The sequence below is a fragment of the Sinohyriopsis cumingii genome, chromosome 14 (genome assembly GCF_028554795.1).
Source record: "Sinohyriopsis cumingii isolate HCF-2022 chromosome 14, ASM2855479v2, whole genome shotgun sequence".
Classification (NCBI taxonomy): Eukaryota; Metazoa; Mollusca; class Bivalvia; order Unionida; family Unionidae; genus Sinohyriopsis; species Sinohyriopsis cumingii.
The window spans coordinates 89,232,063-89,253,174 of NC_142974.1; the positions used below are offsets into that span (position 1 = coordinate 89,232,063).

The following is a 21,112-nucleotide window of genomic DNA, read 5'->3' on the forward strand; positions in this document are numbered from 1 at the left end:
AACAGTTCGGTCAAATGCTAGGTGGTAGCAACTACTCTAACCTCCTGAGCCAAAATGCACAACAAGTCCATTTGAGCTAGGGTTATTTCCCTATATACTGAACGAATAACACAATCCAGGACAAAATATATCCTTCTGTCCTGAGGTGTGATCTCTCTCAGCAGCTCTGTTCTATTAAGGTACCACATCAAAGTCCGAACTGGGTCTTGTAGATGGCCTTCAGCTGATGTGTCCAGACAAGACAGAGGTTTCATGACGAAAGACTGGTTACCCATGGAAGGAAGTAGGTTCTTGGTGATGAAAGAGGATGCCGTCTTGTCAGAATTGCATGTAATTTGGGTCTGCTGATAAGGCATGTAGGAAAGGTGTGCCAGAGATGCCCTTGAAAGTGTTTCAAATAAATCTTGTTCAGCCAGTTACTACCCAAGATAGGTTCTGCATTAGGCATAAGGTGGAGAGTGTAATGGCTAAGTCCTTGTTTTATCCAATATCCTCTCTTCCATGATGACAAAAGGTGTCAGCAAACCTTTTATTGTACTCGGTGCACAGTTTCTCTCTATGAAGAGACAGAGGAAGTTTCCTTATTTGTGGTATAGATGCCTGGAGAGGGATGATGTGTTCATCTGTGCCATTTGCCTTCATATGGTTTTAGAGTGGAGTGCCGTCTTGCTAAAATAATTCTCTATATGACTATTTGTGAGAATTGTTTGTTTCCGATGGCCTCTTTAATATGATCCAGTCATGCAGATTCCATTGTAGAAATGAAACAACTGCTGTCATGGTTGTTTGAGTAGATGAGGGAAAATCTAAATGATCAGAGGAGTTCCCATTGCAAGACTGATGATGTCGCTGATACATGACTTCTCCCATCTGGGTGGTGCAATGAGGATAAGGTGACAATCTGATTCTCTTGCATTTTGTATCCCTTTTGGAATCAGAGGCATTGGTGGGTAGACGTATACATCCAGGCCAATTCCAATCTATTGTTAGAGCATCGACTGCCTGGGCTTCGAGCGCAGGACTGAAGATATGAAAGTTGGAAAATGGCGTGTGTGTGATTTGGATTTTTAATGTAGCTTTAACGATTTTTCAGTCATATCACTACAATGTCTGCAGTGTGGCATTTATAGTGCTGTCTAGCACTGGGGCATCATGCTGCAGACATGTAGCATGATGTCCCACCCAGTCACATTATCCTGATACCAAGCCAACCAGTCCTAACACTAACCTCTTAATTCTGAGCGCCAACGAGGCAGCTGTTAGTACCATTTTTGTAAGTCTTTGGTATGATTCCACTGGGAATCGAACCCACGACCTCCCGCATCTGAGGCGGATGCTCTAACCAATAGGCCACCAGAGCAGTTTAGGAAAATGATATTCCACCTTGCTGCAAACAGATCCATCAATGGTTGGTCCCATTGGGTACCTATCTGAATGAAAACCGAGAGATAAAGAGACCATTCCATCTGTATTTAGTTAATTGTTCTAAGATGATGATTTGGCTAGCATATTTGGAGTCCTGGGATATGGCAAACTTGTACATGGATTTGTTGTTGACAACACCACTTCAGAAAGTCACACACAAGGATGCAAAGGTCATGGGACTTGGTTCTTCCTAGTCGTATGAGATAAGTCACAACTGTAGGATTTGGTTCCTCCTTGTCATTTGAGATACATGACCACTGTTGTGGACAGAATGAGAACTCCATTGCCATGCAGATATTCCTGTACCAGTGAAAAGCTTTCATAATGGCCATCATCTCCAGAATTTATTGATATCAAGCTGTTGTTCCTGGAGAAAGCATGCACCACTAGTTTCCCAAAAGGATTGTAGTAGGTGGGCTCCCTAGGCTTCCATCGGTACAGACTATTATCTCAGTTGGTTGTACAGGTAGATGTATACCTGCTGTGAGCCAAGTTAGGATGCCCTAATTCTGCAAATGGTACCTTAATTGTGTGCAGCGGTGAGAGGATGTTCAAGTGGGCAAACTTTAGCCCTTCATTCAGGCAGCAGAAATCATTGCAATGGGCACATAAAAAGGAGACACAGGACACAAAGGTACAATGCCATGTGCAAGCCATGTAGGCAAATTGTTAAGATGGTACTAGGTCAGATTTCTCCTTGTTGATGAATAGTCCAGATTGATAACAAGGACTATCATGTCTTGTTAGATCCAACTAACTCATGTTTCTGCAGGAAGTCGTCCAGGTAACTTGATGTTGCCACCATAGAAATGATCCTATCACTCAATTCATCAAACAAGTGAAGATCAAGGGGCCATTGTTGAACCACAATGGGAGTGCCCTGAATTGGTATACAATGTTGTAGGCAAATCACATGAACACCCTGGAAGCCTTATGAATAAGAACATGAAGGTATGTGCCTTTTAAATCCACAGTGATGGCGAATCTCCCTCGTAGATGGCATTCGAATGTGCTGTGGTGCAAACCAAAGTGAGCAAATGAATAGATTGAGGGCACTTAGGTCAATGACTGGATGCAGAGTGCCATTTGTCTTTGGGAGCAAGAAAAGTCTGGAATGAACAATAGGATCCTCTTGGTGCTATATCTACTTTGGCTTGCGAGAACTGTGGCATTCACTGGGTGAAGCTTTGATAGTACAGTTTTCAGAGGTTCATGTCCTATGAATGTTCTTGGGTCCTTTTATTGTTTTTTTTTACCACATTATCCCTTATTGACGATGTGGTTGTGGATGGGAGGGAAATTAGTCTCCTGAATGGCTTGTTTGCAGTCTTTTCCCATCTGGCCATTAAAGAAACAATTAGAGGATAAAGGTTGTGCTCTTAGCTTGGCCTTATGGTAGTCCTTCAGGAAAGTGCGGGCAGAGAGCATAGAGTTGCGTTCTGCCAATTGTAAATTTGTAGCTGCAGTTACGGCATTGGCCAAAGTGTGTTGAGTGGCTCTTTACAGTACACAGCCTACTCTTGAGACTGACTCCCATGCATGCCCTGAGGTATTCGGAGTGGTAGAAGATAACCTATGTTCCACCTGTTGGAAGATGGACATAGAGACAAAAGGTACAACACTGAAGCCATAACAATGATACTGTGTACTACCTGCCAAGTGTCATCAAAAGCATTTGGTCCATATATACAGAGTATAGCTTTGTCATCCCCAAAGCAGTGATATCACTGTCAACTGCTGGGGTTTCCAATGAAAGACTGGTGTGTGGCAAAGGTAGAACCACCAACGACTGATGATGAAGGCATGTCAGAATCTCTGTAACTCTCCCAGACTGTGGAAGTAATTGAAGGCAGACTCTTCTGTTACATCATAAGATCAACAGATGCTGGAGCTATGGTCAAAGCTGTTGATGGAGTGAAAGAAGGAGGACAAAACTCTGGGGGTCAAAGGTGGAAAATGTCCTCAGTGTACACAGGCAATACATTGAACATTAATGGTTAAATGTCTAGTCCGTGCGCAAAGGCAATACTGTGAATATTAATGGTTAAATGCCTAGTCTGTGCACAAAGGTAATACAGAGAACATTACTGGTTAAATGCCTAGTCCCTGCACAAAGGTAATACAGTGAACATTAATGGTTAAATGTCTAGTCCTTGCACAAAGGTAATACAGTGAACATTATTGGTTAAATGCCTATTCCTTGCACAAAGGTAATACAGTGAACATTACTGGTTAAATGCCTAGTCCCTGCACAAAGGTAATACAGTGAACATTAATGGTTAAATGTCTAGTGCTTGCACAAAGGTAATACAGTGAACATTATTGGTTAAATGCCTAGTCCTTGCACAAAGGTAATACAGTGAGCATTACTGGTTAAGTGCCTAGTCCTTGCACAAAGGTTATTGTTGTTGTGGGGTTTAACGCCATTTTTCAGCACACGATAGGCTATACATGGTGGCCAGTATTATTGGTGGAGGAAGAACCCGGGAAGACCAGAAAAGAACCACCGACCCACGAGAAGCTACTGGCAAGCTTTCTCACATACCCACATTGGCTGAATCCAAGACTCGAACCGGCGCAGACAGAGGTGAGATGGCAGTGATCCGTAACAGAGAGCGCTTTAGACCACTCGGCCACTCGGGGCCCCTTGCACAAAGGTAATACAGACAGCGATAATGGTTAAATGCCTAGCCCATGCACAAAGGCAATACATTAAACATTAACAGTTAAATGGATAGCTGAACATATGAATCAAACAGAATTATTCCCTCTGATGAGTTACAATAGTAACAAAACAGGTTAAGAAACTGGGGTGACTCTAACACTCCAGCAAATGGGAGGAAATGCCTCTACATTCAATCAGTCATCGTCTTAATTGTTAAATGCCCAGTCCATGCATACAGGCAAAAAAAGGAACATTAATAGTTAAAAACTAGTCTAAGTATATAGGCAATACAATGAACATTAATGGTTAAATACCTATTTCATGTACACTGGCAATACAATGAATATTAACAGTTAACAGTTAAATGCCCAGACCATGTACACAGGCAATAAAATGAACATTAACAGTTAAATGCCCAGACCATGTACACAGGCAATAAAATAAACATTAATGGTTAAACGCCTAGCCCATGTACACTGGCAATAAAATGAACATTAATGATTAAATGCCCAGACCAGGTACACCGGCAATAAAATGAACATTAATGGTTAAATGCCTAGACCAGGTACACTGGCAATAAAATGAACATTAATTAATGGTTAAATGATTAACCCATGTACACTGGCAATAAAATGAACATTAACAGTTAAATGCCCAGACCATGTAAACAGGCAATAAAATAAACATTAATGGTTAAATCCCTAGCCCATGTACACTGGCAATAAAATAAACATTAATGATTAAATGCCTAGCCCATGTACACTGGCAATAAAATGAACATTAATGATTAAATGCCTAGCCCATGTACACAGGCAATAAAATGAACATTAATGATTAAATGCCTAGCCCATGTACACTGGCAATAAAATGAACATTAATGATTAAATGCCTAGCCCATGTACACTGGCAATAAAATGAACATTAATGGTTAAATTCCAAGTTCATGCACATAGACAATAAACTGAGGTGTATGGATATACTTACAAATGATTAATTGCCCTTTTCTAGGACACTTGAGCCATCTAGGAGGTGGTCCCAATTTCTTTGAATAACCTTGACTCATAACTGTTGGCACCAGTCTCAACTTCAAACCATCTGTGTTCTATTTGTTTCAATCTATAATGATAAATATTTTTATAGTCTTGCACGTACATTTAAAATATTAATACAACTCATCTTCTGTCAAGCATGGCTAGTAAACAGAGATCATTATTGTTAAATGAACAAAAGTATGGCTGATATGTTTCCCTCTTTGTGTCATTCACCACTTCCAATTATGCATTGATGTTTAAAATCTCTATTTCCATTTGCATATGGTGAAATGCATGAAATTACACTCATGCCCTAGCATACAGGTACGCATACATGGACAGTCAAAATCATGCATAAATTCACAATTCTTCTTTAAAACATGTGATAAGCTATGAAGATAACAAAGACATTGTATACCATTCTACATATTGAACTTCTATTTCTCCAACAAACAAAATATAAGTGCTAAGTACCACGGATTAAAATGTGCTGAATAATGCTTATTGAAGCAAGGTATCAAAATACTTGGTCTTTTGATGAAAACAATGATAAGGTATTAACAATCAATTAACAGGCACATACTTTTACCATAATAATCAAGAAGATAAATGTATTATGATTTGTATCTGTTTGAATAATGATACATAAGCTAAGTGAAATTTGATTTAAGTGATTTTTATAGGAATTATTTACATTTTTCTATTTATTGCTCCATTCATGTAATGAAGTCACTCAGTTGTACTTGACTGGACAGCGTTTTCCTCCTTTTGTGTGTCAAGTATCGTCTTTATGTTCTTTAAAACTTGTAAGCATACGATATTTCAGTTGAAAATATATACATATACACTCTGGATTCTCACAATCATAATATCACTCTTATATTTTAAGTTCTGACTGATTCGCAATTTATCACACCTGTCCAATCGAATAAACTCAAGTACAACTGGATGCCATCATTACATGAATTGTGCAAGAAATCGGTAAAAGGTAAATAATTCTTATCAAAATCTCTTAAATCAAAGTTTTTTGTGTTTTATTATTATTATTATTATTAAAACAACTGCAAATCATACTACTGTGGTGTAATCTAATATATATACCTAAAACATGTAATAACTGTGTATATCAGTGTATCTTGGTTTTGAGTATTTCAGTATTTCTAGTAACTGCACAACTGATAATTACTTTGGAGAAATATATCAAATAAAAGAGAAGTCCACAAAAAGCTACCAGCATACTCAGGACTCAGCTGTTGGAATTTTCACACAACCAAAATTTAAAAGATGCATATTATTATGTGGATCTGAGCATCCCAAATAACCCTGTACACATTTACAAATCTGAGTAAAACTTAGTGCCAATTTTACCAAATGTGTCGCATGTTTCCACTAATGATGAATAATGAACATATTGTACCTTTTAAATTATACTTCTATCTTAATTCATAAATATTAAAAGAAAGTTTGAAATCTGGCTAGAATATCCACAAAGCAGTAGTAACCATATCCTAATGTCTGAAATAGACGGCTCAAAATTTCACAATTCACATTATCTATGTTAATAGTGTTTCATCCAGAACTGAAAATGGGCATGGTAATTATTCTATAAAAAAAACACTTTAAATTAAAAAGGCACTTTAAATATGTACATCATTCTCAATAGTGTACCTTATTTGAGGGGTCAATTTAGACTTGAATTTTAGGGAGAAGACGTCAAATTTTTTGGAAAAGTCAACCAAGTACCTGTTCATCCTAATGATTGGTAACCTATATATTAAATGCCACAATTACAGAAAACCATATGAAAAAACATACATTGATTTTTGATACTTATCTGGATCTGCAGTCAGCTAAAATTCTTGTCACAAATTGGTTAAATCCTTGTGGATTAGTATAAGACTGTAGATACAAGATAAATGATAAATTATTTGTAAACAACATTTACTTTAACTAGTCTACATCACATGTTTAACTTTTGCTGAAAGGTTGTAAAGTCCACAAAGTCTGAATGCTGTATTACATGACTCTCAAATTCCTCTTCCTTTCGGGGGAAGTGATTTCTCCTTTTGGACAGAGAGAAGAGCTGAACAGGGAGAAGCGGGAGCAAAACAAGAACTGCAATCTACATGTACGTGTGTTGTGTTATTTGAATTATGCACTCCATTTCCCAGATTGCATAACTGCATTTAACACTGGTATTAAGCAATACTTTATTTTCGCATATAAAACATTCCCCATTTGTATGTGTATTATTGACACATTTGGTACATGTATAAAAAATTTCATATTCATATGCAGTGTATTTTGGCCATATGACTTTAAAAGAGCACAATAGATGCTATAAACTCTAATGAATTGTAAGTGGTACAGTAAAAACTGTTATAAACAATCTCTGCTATGAGCGACCAACCGTCATTTCCAACTGCAATCATAAAGTATGGATCAATTTTATTATATAAACGCTGTCGTGAGTGACCACCTGCTGAACACAACCATTTTAACACTGCTATGAACAACGGCATTGCAAAACCAGAAATAAACTCCACCTGCCTTTATTTAATTCAAGGACCACTTATACATTCTAGAAAAAAAGGCTGGCTACCGGTATCTGAAATTTTGTAGGTACACTTATAGTGTTTCATAGTTTCCCTTCTAAACCAGACTAAAGTACCTGTAAAGCATTCCAGCACTAAGCCTGGTTGCCAGCCTCATTGTAGCGGGATCATGATAGCTACTGCTGATATGTAATAGTAGGACCAAGTATCCAGCTCTATGAACGACCGTATCATGAGAACAGGGACAGACACCACTTACCTTTATGTAATCATTGTAAAATGATCATTTGAATAGTAAAGACTGTTCTGATAAAAAACACACATGAAAAGAACAGAAAAGAAAAGAAAGATTCTGGCTACGGGTCTGTATATAGTGACAGATGGTACATTCCGTAAACCAGGCTAAGGACCATGTCACGAATTTACCATTGTAGTGCCGAAATTAAGGCAGTGGTCACATATATTGTTATCTTTAGAGTTAATCAATATTGAATGGGGGTGAATAAGGTCTTTGTCTGTTAAACCAGCAAGTGAGAATCCTTTGAGGGATTCGATAGATAGTGTTAAAAGCCTTGTGTTGTTTGTTGTCCCCCCCCCACATGTTACAGTGATAATATTCCAGTCACCAAGCTGTTGTCTATTCAAGTTAGTGTGACTGGGTTGCACACTTTGTTTATAAAGTTAATCCCTGTACGTCTTCTTTGAATTAAACTGCTGACTTTTGCCTCTGAGTAAATGATTACGTTTGTGGATTATATAACAGTTTCTTTTTATTTCAGTGTTAGATATTAAATGCACATGTATAGATTTGTCATATTGTCATAAAGACTAGTCAAAACCATCTTTACAGTCGATATTACAACTGAGCACTCATAATGTTAACACCTAGTACCTTAATAACAATGGAAGAACCTACAACTAAAAGGAGACAAATTGTGTGGCTGGAGAAAATAATTATTATAACTGAAAGAAGTGAAAAAGCGCAGACCACTTGCAAAATAGTGTTTAAAACATAGGTAAAACAAATTTTGGGTGTTAAAAAGGAAAAGGAGTAAATCAGAAACAATTTCATGTGCTAATACATGTATATGCGATCTTCGAATGTAAATGTGATTTCATGTTTTAATGATAGAAGTATATATTTATTGCTATATAATTTTGTTTTAACAGATGAATGCATACAATATTTTAGCAAGAACTATTAATACAGAATAGAATATCTGTACAGTGATTGTGGTTATTTTTCTGGATCTAGGAAAATGAGCTTTTTGTGCAAACCTGTTATGAGAGACCACCTATCTTGAGAGACTGTTTTTTGTTGGCAGTAGGGGTGGTCTCTCATAACAGGATTTACTGTTAGAGACTGTTTTTTTGTTGGCAGTAGGGGTGGTCTCTCATAACAGGATTTACTGTAAGAGAAACTACATTCTAGCAGGGATGGTCCTGGCTTTTAAAAAGCTGTCGCCAAAATAATCGCCAACCTCAATATTTTGTCGCCAATTTTCAAAAAGTGTCGCCAAAAAAAGTAGTGTACATTTTTCCAAGTGTTAATTTAGTCTATTAATGTAACAGGCAATGAAAATTACAAAAGATGGATTAGTTAATACTTTAATTACAACAAGCATTAACAAAATGTTACAAAGTGTTACATGAAGATCCGTCGCGATTTTAGGGCTGTCCACTTGTTGAATGCAGTTTCAAAGTCTGATTTTTCACATCTGTACATGCTGATTCTCATTAAATTCTCGAGAGATGAGATGCAGAGCTTATTTCTGATGTCAGTTTTTATGAGGTTCATCTTACTGAATCCACGTTCACAGTCCTCAGTGCTGACAGGTGACACAGTAGTCTCTCAGCAGCCCCCCCCCCTTTATGGCTAGCTTCACAAAGCTTATAGCGAATTGCTTCCTAAATCCCAAGAATGATCACTGAATGCTGTATAAATTTTCTCGACAAGAAAAATAGGATCTCCATTCCCACGAATGAAACTTACACGAGTCAACACCTGTCAATATTGGACCGTATATATAAGCGTAAATTCACACCCAATTTAGGGATTCTTTCACTCCTGTATTTTGAGAAATAAATAATTATTATTAATTATGCAAAACTGTTTTTTTTTTTTTTTTTTGCTATTTCATGTTGCGGAGTTTAAGTCTCTGCAGCTGTAACACGGGACTGATGGCAAAAGGAAAAGATCAATGAGTAAAATGCTGCACTGGCGACAGATGTAATTGTGATTGAGATTTTTTCCATTTGCTTTGTATTTATACACAGTAGTCGGTACTTCAAAGGTTATCAGTTTTCTATGAAGGTTCAGCAAAACTATTGTATTGGTATATGTATAAAAAAACAAAAACAGAAGGATTAGCCATACAATTAATTGTATCTGTTCTATTCGTGTCTTCAGAAGTGGGTCAGTTGTAGGTATAGTGCGGTAGCATGATTGACTGTATCGCAGCATACAGTACTCAGCCCAGATGTCAGCATAAGTAGATTATGACGTAACAATGCACTGTAAAGATAGGGTTGTCAATAAGAACAAAGGATCGTTTGTGTAACAGATTGATTCCAATGCATTGCTTAGTCAAGTTTATGGCTTCCTTTCGTTCTGGCTTTAAATTTATTCAGTCCAAATCCATGATTGTATGTACAAATTAAATAACCAAAAAGTATGTCGCCAACAAAATCGCCAGATGGGATATTTTTGTCGCCAATAAGGAAAAAAAATCGCAATTTGCGACATTGGCGAAGCCCAGGACGATCCCTGTTCTAGTATTGTAATTACAAGTTAGCAAAAATGACTACCCTTTATCAATTTTTTGGTTGTAACTTTCTGAAAGTTCACCATAAAATGGCAGTTGAAAAAATTTCTAAACTTGTTTGAAACAATCCCTGTACCATGTACATGACAGCAAAAGTATCTTCAGAACATACTGTTCTTCCTAATTTCTTTGTTGCTGATAAAACATTACTGTAACTATTCAAAGACAACACAATCAAGCACTAAAGTCAATACAGGAATGAACCCTTCTTTCCAACTTAATTGACACAGCCAACATGCGAGTGCAACTATTTTTTTTAGAAAGAGGTGTTTTTGTAACCCATTACATCATAGAGTATATGACTTTGTAGGCAATTGATGCACATGTATTAAAGTCACACAAAGCAGTGTGCTATAAACAGAACACCTGTTACCATGTGACTCCATGCAAATAGGCCTGCCTGTTAACTGTTATAGCAGTGTAATATATGTTCAACATCAATTTTAAAAATGTTGCATTTTTTGTACATATCTATTATGTATAGAAAGATTTAAGAAAAAAATCTGATCATTACAGTTGTGTAATTATTTTTCACAGATGAATTTTTTATGTGATTGCCATTAAAATCTTCAGAGAACTCACTGACCATCAAGCCAGTGAAGCAGAATGGCCAACCACTGTTGCTTTTTCTCAACCTCGAAATCTACTGCTCTTTGTCTACATCTACATCGCTATACCATCTGAATTAAATAAATTATAGTCAGTGTTGCCAACATCAACATCAGCGACTTTACCCCAGTTATTGAAGTTTTTCATAGTTGTGATTCTAACTGGCCAAACTCCAGAAAGTACAGAATGAAATACCCTGCCTCCATTTTGGAAAGTGGAGAATCCAACCTATTTACTTTAAGTAGCAAATTAAGACTAGATCTTAAGATAATAACCATGTGCTCTGAGGAATGTACTATTTAACAGGTTTTTTCCCCCAAAGGTGACCCTTTGAAATTCAGCTCAAAATGGCAGATGTTTACAGCAGGTGTCCAAAAGCACTTCCATGAGAATGGGGTAGAGGCATCCAAAGGCACTTCCATGAGATAAAGGGTCATTGTAACTAATCAGTTTCAAGCTACGTCACAACAGCAAATTTAAAGTTGTATTATTTCCTATATATTGTAGTAATGTTAGGCTTTGGTTATACTGTATTTAATTTGCTGCTTATTTGGTATTCTATTTTAAAAATTAGTTTAATTTGGAAAACAACTTAAGACTTTACAGCACTTCTTGAATACCACACACAGTACTGTCACATTCATATCTGACATACATAATTGCATTTTTAGGTCAGTATTTCCTCATTTGTACTTCAGGGACCCCCAAAATGTTAATTTGACCCCTAGTTTTGATGCCAAAGTTTGTTGTCTACTCAGAGTCTGATCCCCAATTCTGACACCAATGGGATTTTTTTACTCTTAGTCTTTCACTCCTAAGGGATACACTGTATGCTAAATCTTCAATAACACAATATTACACTTTGCTTTCTATGAATTGTATATTTTCATCACTATACTTTCCCAATGGTTTATGATAACAGACCATCTAAAACTATTGGTATTTAACAGGCTCAGCAATGACTACCATTATTTCCCCATGATGGGTTCACTTACAGTATCAAACTGATTTAAATAAAGAAAATAATACACATGCAGCAGATAAAATATTCAGATCACTGATTCTATTCTTAGAATATGAATTTCTATTTATATATATTGGTTCAAATTTCAAAACACAAATTTCTATGTTTTTATCATCAAAGGATCACTTATGGAAATGAGGCAGCGATAGTTGCTCGAGAAATGGCTAAAGGTCAATCATCATTCAAAACAGGTGCTGGTGAATTTTTGTTTGTTGGTGCAATTGATATAAAAACCAAATATATGATGGCTTCATGCACACCTACATTTTGAGTTGAGCTACAACACAAGACTAGAATTACCCTGCCAAGGCGAGGGAGCATCTAAACTATGGTCACTCAATGTACCTCTAAAAAAAACATCACAGGGCGAAGTCATATTTCCTTTCCTAGCAGAAGAAGACAAAGTTTACATTTTTTTAGGTGATTTATTTTGCCTGGTAGCATTATGCCTGTTATTTCATAGTGAATTGTTGTTCTTCTTCTTAATAATAATAACAATCGTTATTATCAACAAGAACACTGTCAATATGTGATGAATTAAAGTCCCCTTTTGAAAATGATATATTCTTTAAAGCTCCTTTAAAAAACTAGTGTTGTTATTATTGTAAAATTGCTAAATTATTAGAGTAGTTGACTTGTAAAGTAAAATTAAAATTTCTATGTTTCACATGTATTCCACCAAAAGTTTCAAGTGTAAAATTCTTACTCTGGTCTTGCACTGCATTTTTTAAAAATTTGTTTTCCTTAGCAATAGATATATGCAGCAGCAATGCTTTAAAAGAAAATTGAATGCATAGTTGGTAAAATATTTAAATAAATCTGAAAAAGCCCTCCTACAGTTTTTTCTGCAGTGGCATGACTTTTACATTTATGGAACTTGAATCTTCAAAACCTAAGCAATGATACTTTTAATTTCAACCATACAAGATAGGTCTACATACTGAGGCTAGTATTTCATCTAAAAAGTAAATCTTCTATAGTACAAGTCACATGGGTCATGTATGCACATTTACTCATTTTAAATGAAATATAAATTGTTCTTTTAAATTTTTACACTAATTTTCTTTGACCAATGTCTATTCAATCCTGATGACTGAATGCTCCGCACCTTAACTGTCACCAAGAAACTTTCAGAAGAAAATTATTCATCACTATGGACTTTTACAAGGGTCAAAATAAGGGAACGTCGAGTGGAATCAATGGTAGTATGAATTTGTTGATCAATATGTGCAGCTTTCATTGCGATATGACAGCACACAACATTCAATCCAGATGTACTGAATCACACCTTTAGGTTCATTTCTTCCAAAATGTCTATGTACTTTAACATTGATTTTGCTGTATGCACCTCTCAGGGCATCTAAAGAATGACCTTCCAAAGGAATATGGATGTATATGAATCCAAATGAAGTGAATACTTGCCACTTAAAGTTATGTAGAATTACATTCTAAAAAATTATACCCACTACTGGAAAAGTCGGTGTTGAATGCCTACATGACCCGTGTGACGTGTACTATAGTTCTTTGCCTTCTTTAACGGGCACAATCAATTTGATCAATAATCGACTGAGGCATTGAAAAAGATTTGATGAAAACAGCTTAAAATTTCAACCACTGGTGAAAACCTGTTAGTTATATCCTTATTCACTAAAGTATGTTTTGAAAGAGCACTGAATAATTTGCCAACATACAACATTTTGAAATAATCTGTGTTCTGCGTCAACGAAAGTATGAGATGTGCATCATCGTAAATAGGTGATAGTCGGAAATTTGTTACTGGACCATACGTCCGTTTCATTTCATTGTTATAGGACGATATTATCATTAAATCCAAAATGTATTTCTCATATTTCGATGAAAGTTAAATGTCATTAATACATCAGAAAACGCAGGTTTTTTGTCGATTAACTGAGAAGAACGTATTTTATCATTTTCATCTGCCATGATTTGGTTTGTTGTTGAAAATATGGCATCATGTATAACAATCTTTCAATGTAACCTGTATCTGAACTTGAAGCCAAACTTACCAATTTCGGGTACAATAAATTCAGCTGTTTTATGGCATTACTGAATGGGCATCATAAGGCTATTCAAACAGTTTTCCGATTTTGAAAGACCATACGGTAGCAACAATTTTCAAAATGCACTTGCGATTTCAACCTATGTTTTCCTTAAATGATTACTCCCGGACCGGAAATACTATGTAGAAAGATAGAATGTTGACCCCGAACATGTACGCCGGGGAGAGGTGCGCTGAGAATTTTTAACGTAGCTTTAACAATTTTTCAGTCATATCGCTACGATGTCTGCAGTGTGACAATTTATAGTGATGTCTAGCACTGAGACATCATGCCGCAGACAGGTATCATAATTTCCCGCCCAGTCACGTGATCATGACACCAGAACGACCAGTTCTAACAGCAGCAAAGAGGGTGAACAGTCTCTAATTGATTCACTCTAGCAGCAGAGAGGGTGAACAGACCATAGAATTCCGACAAAACAAATAAGACAAACAAATAAATCATCTCGTAGAAAGGTCAAGATTTTACAAATGAACTTTTCCTTGAGATGTTTTATTTCTGTAATGACCGATTGTACTAATAAAACCTCAGTTCGAAATAGTATCTGAAAAAATAAAGTACTCTACGTGTTTATTTATTCTTGTTTATTTTTTTGACGACCAACGTTGGTAGGTACCCTCTCTGCTGCTCCCCCTGTTACCCAAATATTTTATCAATACCCACACGATATCTTGTTCTTGGATCATGTAAATTTATTGTTATAAATCCATGCGGGGTAGCTTGCGCTCGTGAGAAGAAATTTTTGAATTTAATTATATCCATGTCACCACCACACCAAGTTTGATGAATATTTCGCAACGTGTGTGTGTCTACGCCATTAAACACAACTAAAATGTTGCAGTTGTCTCTGATCACCTTCGGAATTTGTGTATATCGTTGAGTAACATAGATCACGTCTGTATTTTTGTGTCTCCCTCGGGAAAATATTCTGGCTGGATTTGATTGTTTATCTAGCATCACATCGTCGTATACAACTAAATTATTAATAAATCCGTCTATGGAATCTACGGATGGTGCTTCATCAATATCGGTTATAAACTCTATAACATCATTATCTTCATCCAGTAATCGTGCGTTTTCATTGAAATCTTTAAGTACATCATAACATCGTTGATCATCAACGGATGGTGCTACTAAATATAATTTATCCCATTTCAACCATCTCATTATCAGATTAAGTAATAATTGCGTCTTACCCGATCCAGATGGTCCTATGATAATCATTCTGATGGAGTTCGGTAGCGCAGGATGATGCTTAACTGGCTCTCGTTGCCGAGTTGCTGAGAAATCAATTATATCCATATATATTATAACATGAATTTATATTGTTTACGCTGTAGAGTTAAAACTCCAACTACTGATTTAGCCACAGTTATAACAAAAAATAAAAAAATAGCGTACGGTGGAAAATGTTCTATATGCGGTAGAAAGAAATTTTCGTTTTTACCTAATAAGCGTGGTGGTGATATTGCTAATTTGATGTCAAAGTTTCCAGGTGCTCCATGGGCTAAATACAGTGGAGAAAAACATCTACCAGGATATAATTATTGCGGTCCTGGTACTCGACTCGATATCAGGCTCGATGATCAAGATCAACCAAAACTAGGCGAGGAACCAATAAACGCTATTGATCGAGCTTGTCATGCTCATGATGTAGCTTATAAAAGTCAAAATCTACAACATAGGCATATTGCAGATGTGAAATTAATTCATTCATTAAATTCTATAAAAAATAAAAATATTAGAGAATCATTAGCTAATTGGTTAGTAAGATCCTCGATGAAAGGTAAATTAGCGATTGGGGCTGGTAATTAATAATGGAATCAATTTATTATTCACCGAGAGGATACTGGAGAGGCAAAGCAGCAATTGGTAAACTCGCTGATGCAGCAGCGGTTAAACATTCTACTGCTAAAGCGTGGTTATCCAAACAAGCAATATGGCAAATTTATCTACCATCACCGAAACGAATTCAGTACGCGTATTTCGATGTCAGTGTTCCTAATGAAGTTCATCAAGCTGATATTCTGTTTTTACCGCATGATACTGTGCGTGGAAGAACGTACAAATACGCGCTAACCGTAGTTGATGTTGCAAGTAGATATAAAGAAGCAGAGCCACTATCAGCGAAAACATCATCTGAAGTAGCCGATGCGTTTGAACGAATTTATCAACGAGGACTCGGACCACAAGGTGGTCTGCGATGGCCACAGCTACTACAGGTTGATCCTGGTAAGGAATTTCTTGGTCCAGTATCATCGCTGATGAAACGACATAATACCAAAATACGACGAGGTCATACTGCAATTCATCGTGATCGAGCAATTGTTGAGCGATTTAATCGAACACTTGCTGAGCGGTTATTTGGATATCAATACGCGAGGGAATTTATTCAGGATAAAAGATCTCGAATGGGTTGCAAGATTACCAGGCGTGATAGCTGCATTAAATAATGAGATCACACGAACAACCAACATGAAACCCATTAGTGCGGTCACAAAAAAAAATATACCAACACAACGAAAAGATGTTGAAAAACAAAAAATATTAGGTGATGTCACAGTCAGATATTTATATGAGCCTGGTGAACTTGAAGGTGGTAAAGCGAGAGCAACTGATCCTATTTGGAGTGTTACCACACACAAAATATCTACCGTGACAAGATCCACTGGGAGAAACGCAGGTGTTTCCAGACCTGCAATCTACAGATTAGATTTGGCCGCTCCTCAACGTGGATTTACACGTGAACAACTACAAATAATTCCCGCGGATACACAACTACCACCAAAATCACTCCGGTGATTTCGATCACTTAACTAGCACTAGCGCTAAGGGTGCCAGCGCCAAGGGTGCCAGCACCCCGACGTCGATTACACTCGAGACAGGTCAGCATGGTATTTTCTCGTGTATGACCGCGACTATTATCTTTTCTATCTACGGTAAATTGTCTTGAATCATTACTCGAATACCGCCATAACATTATACAATTACAACTGGTGCAATGATTATTCTGCTGCTGTTTTAACTCAATAATAAATTCAACATCAAGATCAAAGTCACGTTTATTTTTTTATCAGATTGTTTGTATCCGATTAATTTTTTTCTTATTATATCATCATCGATGATGTTAAATTTATCAACGATTTCAGGAATTATAATTCTACGTAATTGAGATATATTTCTGACCCTCGATACCGCTAAATAAACTAAATTTGACCACTCGATGCGATCGTCTACAATCCAAACTCGTGTATCAGAAATAGTTAATCCCTGAGACGAGTGGATTGTCATAGCGTATCCCAACACCCATGGAGATTTGTCAGCGCGTAATGCATCTTCGACCACACTGATATCAACGGCGACAATATCATTTAATACGAGATTTTGCTTCTCAGTCTGTCCTGGAATATCAACATTAATATTCTGTTTTCGTGTATCTGATGGTCTATAACACAACGGTACGGGTAGTTCTGAATATTTTTCTTTATGTAGTTGAAATAACTGTTGTTGTAAAGCGTCTCTGATTATTTTTCTACTTGCTACGATCAAATCGGTGGGTCTCCATGAGTTCAAAAAATCACTCATTGATGTCTCTGAGATCACTCCACGTATTATTTCACACTGAATTTTGTTTGATTGTAATCTGATTAATTTTTTAAACTCCTTCAAATTTGCATCAAGAGCTCTATGATCATCATCTATTTCTTCGTAATAATCAACGAAATTTTTTAACCAATCATGTGGAGATGGTCCAACAAAAGGCGGAGGTTGACCATGATCGCCACACATTATTATGGCGGTATTTTTCGTCAACAACCAATCAAGAAACATTTTTAATGTATCCAATGACACCGTGCATATCTCATCCCAAATAATTATTTTAGGTATATATTTTTCTCCCATCCGTTCAGGAGTCCATGTATCTCCGCGCCACCGAAAGAAACTATGATACGTGCAAGATTGTACTTGCCGCTGTTTCATCTCACGTGCAAGTCTATGTGTGGGTGTCAGCACGATTATATCTGAATTTCTAAAAATATTAATCGTTCGAGTTGTTTTGCCGCATCCACCAGGTCCATTGAGATATACTGTCTTATATCTGGTTATTGGATCACTCAACGATGGTGCCTTCGACATTTCTGATATTTTATTACCCCTACGATAAAAATCTCTCATTGGAACATCTGCTGATTCTACATAATTGTGTAATAGTTCCTTTTTTATTTTCCACGAACCCCATCGTTCATCATTACTTGTGAACTTCATAACAGATTCTAAATATTTACTCGAAATATAAAACGAATCTGTTGCGACTCTGACTGCGGTCTCAGGAAATCTATTAATCATCGATAATAAATTTATAGAAACATAAGCCAACATGGAAGATCTTAGATGAGTATATTGCGGGGATACGTCATTTATGTAACTAACGATCGTACCTAATTTTGTTCCGTCGGATAAATAAACACTCTCTCGATTTACAAATGTATTTTTCGCCGTTGTATCAGCGATTATAAAATCGTACTCGGCATCATCTAGAATTAATCGTGCGTGATGTCTTTTATAATCATATGCACCACCTTGAGTAAATTTTCCTATAATTTTTCTACCGAGATCTTTTGCGGTTTTGAGTTTATTAGGAATATCATCTTCGGAAATATCAGGATATTTTTCCTTAAACTCGCTAATAACTTCAGAATCTGACATGGGCAACCAAACTTTGGTCTGTGCATGATATGATATAATTGCCTCACTGACCACCAACGATGTCAGTACCGCACAATCTAGCATATATCGCAACAAAACTATAGGTGCCCAACGTTTTTCACAAAAATGTCTGCCAAACCAAACATAACAAATCTTGTGAAGATTTTCGTTAAACTCGAACGATTCAATACAGGCGAATCCAGTCAGATCAAAATCAGGTAATGGTCCATTAATTGCCACTCGCGTCATCTCGTTTGTAGGGTGACCAAATCTTTCAAAGTACACAGAACAATCTCCGTATCCCAGAAAACTTCCTGGATAACATGCAACCATATCAACCGAAATAACATCATTGTAATTGTATTTGGTATTCCATAATCCGCCATGTCCATATTCGACGCAACTTGCGCGTACGTCCTCGAGTAAATCAAATCGTGTTGGTTTCCATGAATTTCGTTCTCTGGCGAAATGAGCCGCAACAGATGGAACGGTAAAGCAATTAGTTAGTAATTTGTCAGTATTTTCCGCGTGCTTGCACTGTAAAAACGTCGCAAGATTTTTCATCTCGTCATGGAGGGATTCTGTGCGATATATTTCACCGTTCGGTTTGACAAACTGATCAAATTCACCCTCCTCATTACTTTTAAATAACCATACCGATACAGGATCGGTTTTACTTATTTCGTTGATAAAATCAAACATACTATCTGCCCCAGAATTATCTGCCACAGAATTATCTGGGGAGTAAAATCTAACGGTTCGATCACGTGGAAATATTGTTACCGAGTTAGTCCATGCGTGCGCGTTATGATCGATAATATTTATTGGAGCTCCCTTCGATTTATATTTCGACTGGTACAGTACTTCTCCCGTTATTGTCGCTACGGTTATTGGAAATTTTAATATTTTTCCTAACTCAGCAACATCTTTTATTGTAGCACCGGTATCCTTAACCGAATCAGCCCACGAGTTTATTTTTTCACGCCTTAAATCAGTTAATCCATTTCCACGCATCGCGTTTGTAAAGTGTTCTATTACTCGTTCAGCCACACAATTTAACCTTGAAAATTTCATCGGCGCTAGTTTATCAACGTTGGGTTTTTTATTTATCTCATAGATTCCATAAATAACCGCCGTTACAGGATATGCTCGCTCATAATACGGTTTGTCAATACCTGTCAGTAGACCCGGTCTGGAATTTTTACTTAATATGATAGTTTTATTATTGCCAAGGACAGGATTATATTTGTCACGGATAATCCAACTACCTGTTTCTGTTAATACAATAAATTTTACTCTGAAGAAATATTTTTGATTGCCCTCGTATTCAGCGATGTAGTTAATGATAGTTGCCGCTCGTTTGTCATTCATTGTAGCGTCCGTGACTTTGTCGACACTGACTTTGTCAGTGTTGCGTATAATCTTGAACGTTGACCATGTATGAGATGCACCATCCGTGTAAAATTCCTTCTTGGCGTCGTGAATTTTCGAGATCAAACTTTTATTTTTCGGATCAACCAGATCTCGCACTGGCAAGTCAGAAGATAATCTGTCAAGGTTGAATTTATATTTAACAGGCCTAGTTTGGGATAATCTCTCAAACTCGTTCATATAATTAAAACAAATATTTAAATAAAGAAAATTATATATATATATACAATGTCCCAATGCAGATGGTTGATGATCGGCTCGGTAAATCGATGCAACAAATCCTGTAGAAAGGAATTTTGTTGAATACACTCACAAAACATACGACGAGGAAGTCTAGGACCAATACCATGTCTACGGTGTGGTATTGGAGTGCGAGGAAAGACAGAATTATGTGGGAAGTGCGGCGGGAAACGGTTCAGAGAACTTAAAAGATATTATGACAAAAAAAATAATAGCGGTGAAAACGCTATAAAATCCGTGAGGGATTATATATCAAGATTTCAGACAAACAATGATTTAAACGCATAATATTATTATAATGGAGCAAAATATATTTGTCCCACATCCTGTCATAACAAACTATGAATCAAATATTAATGGTATCATCAGACACTGCAAGTTGAAGAGACCAGTTGGTTATATTAATAATGTTGGTTATCTAATGTTTACTGCTGGGGGGAGAAAACATTATCTATGTCATAGATTTACATACGAGTGTCACAAGTGTTTGATCAAAGACGGTCTTGTTATTGATCATAT

The 21,112-nt window shown here is 36.6% G+C and overlaps 1 protein-coding gene across 1 annotated transcript in view; it reads right to left on the reverse strand.

The window, feature by feature from the left end:
* LOC149784332 (mRNA-capping enzyme-like) overlaps positions 1 to 14,330 on the reverse strand; it is a 113,270-nt gene extending 98,940 nt beyond the window's left edge. Inside the window, exons 1-2 of the mRNA XM_089932373.1 lie at positions 14,162 to 14,330; positions 5,075 to 5,206 (exon numbers count right to left, since the gene is read on the reverse strand). Coding sequence (XP_089788499.1) covers positions 5,075 to 5,153 — 79 coding nt within the window. The 5' untranslated portion in view covers positions 5,154 to 5,206; positions 14,162 to 14,330. The remainder of the gene's footprint in view (positions 1 to 5,074; positions 5,207 to 14,161) is intronic.
* Between the last annotated feature and the right edge of the window lie 6,782 nt (positions 14,331 to 21,112).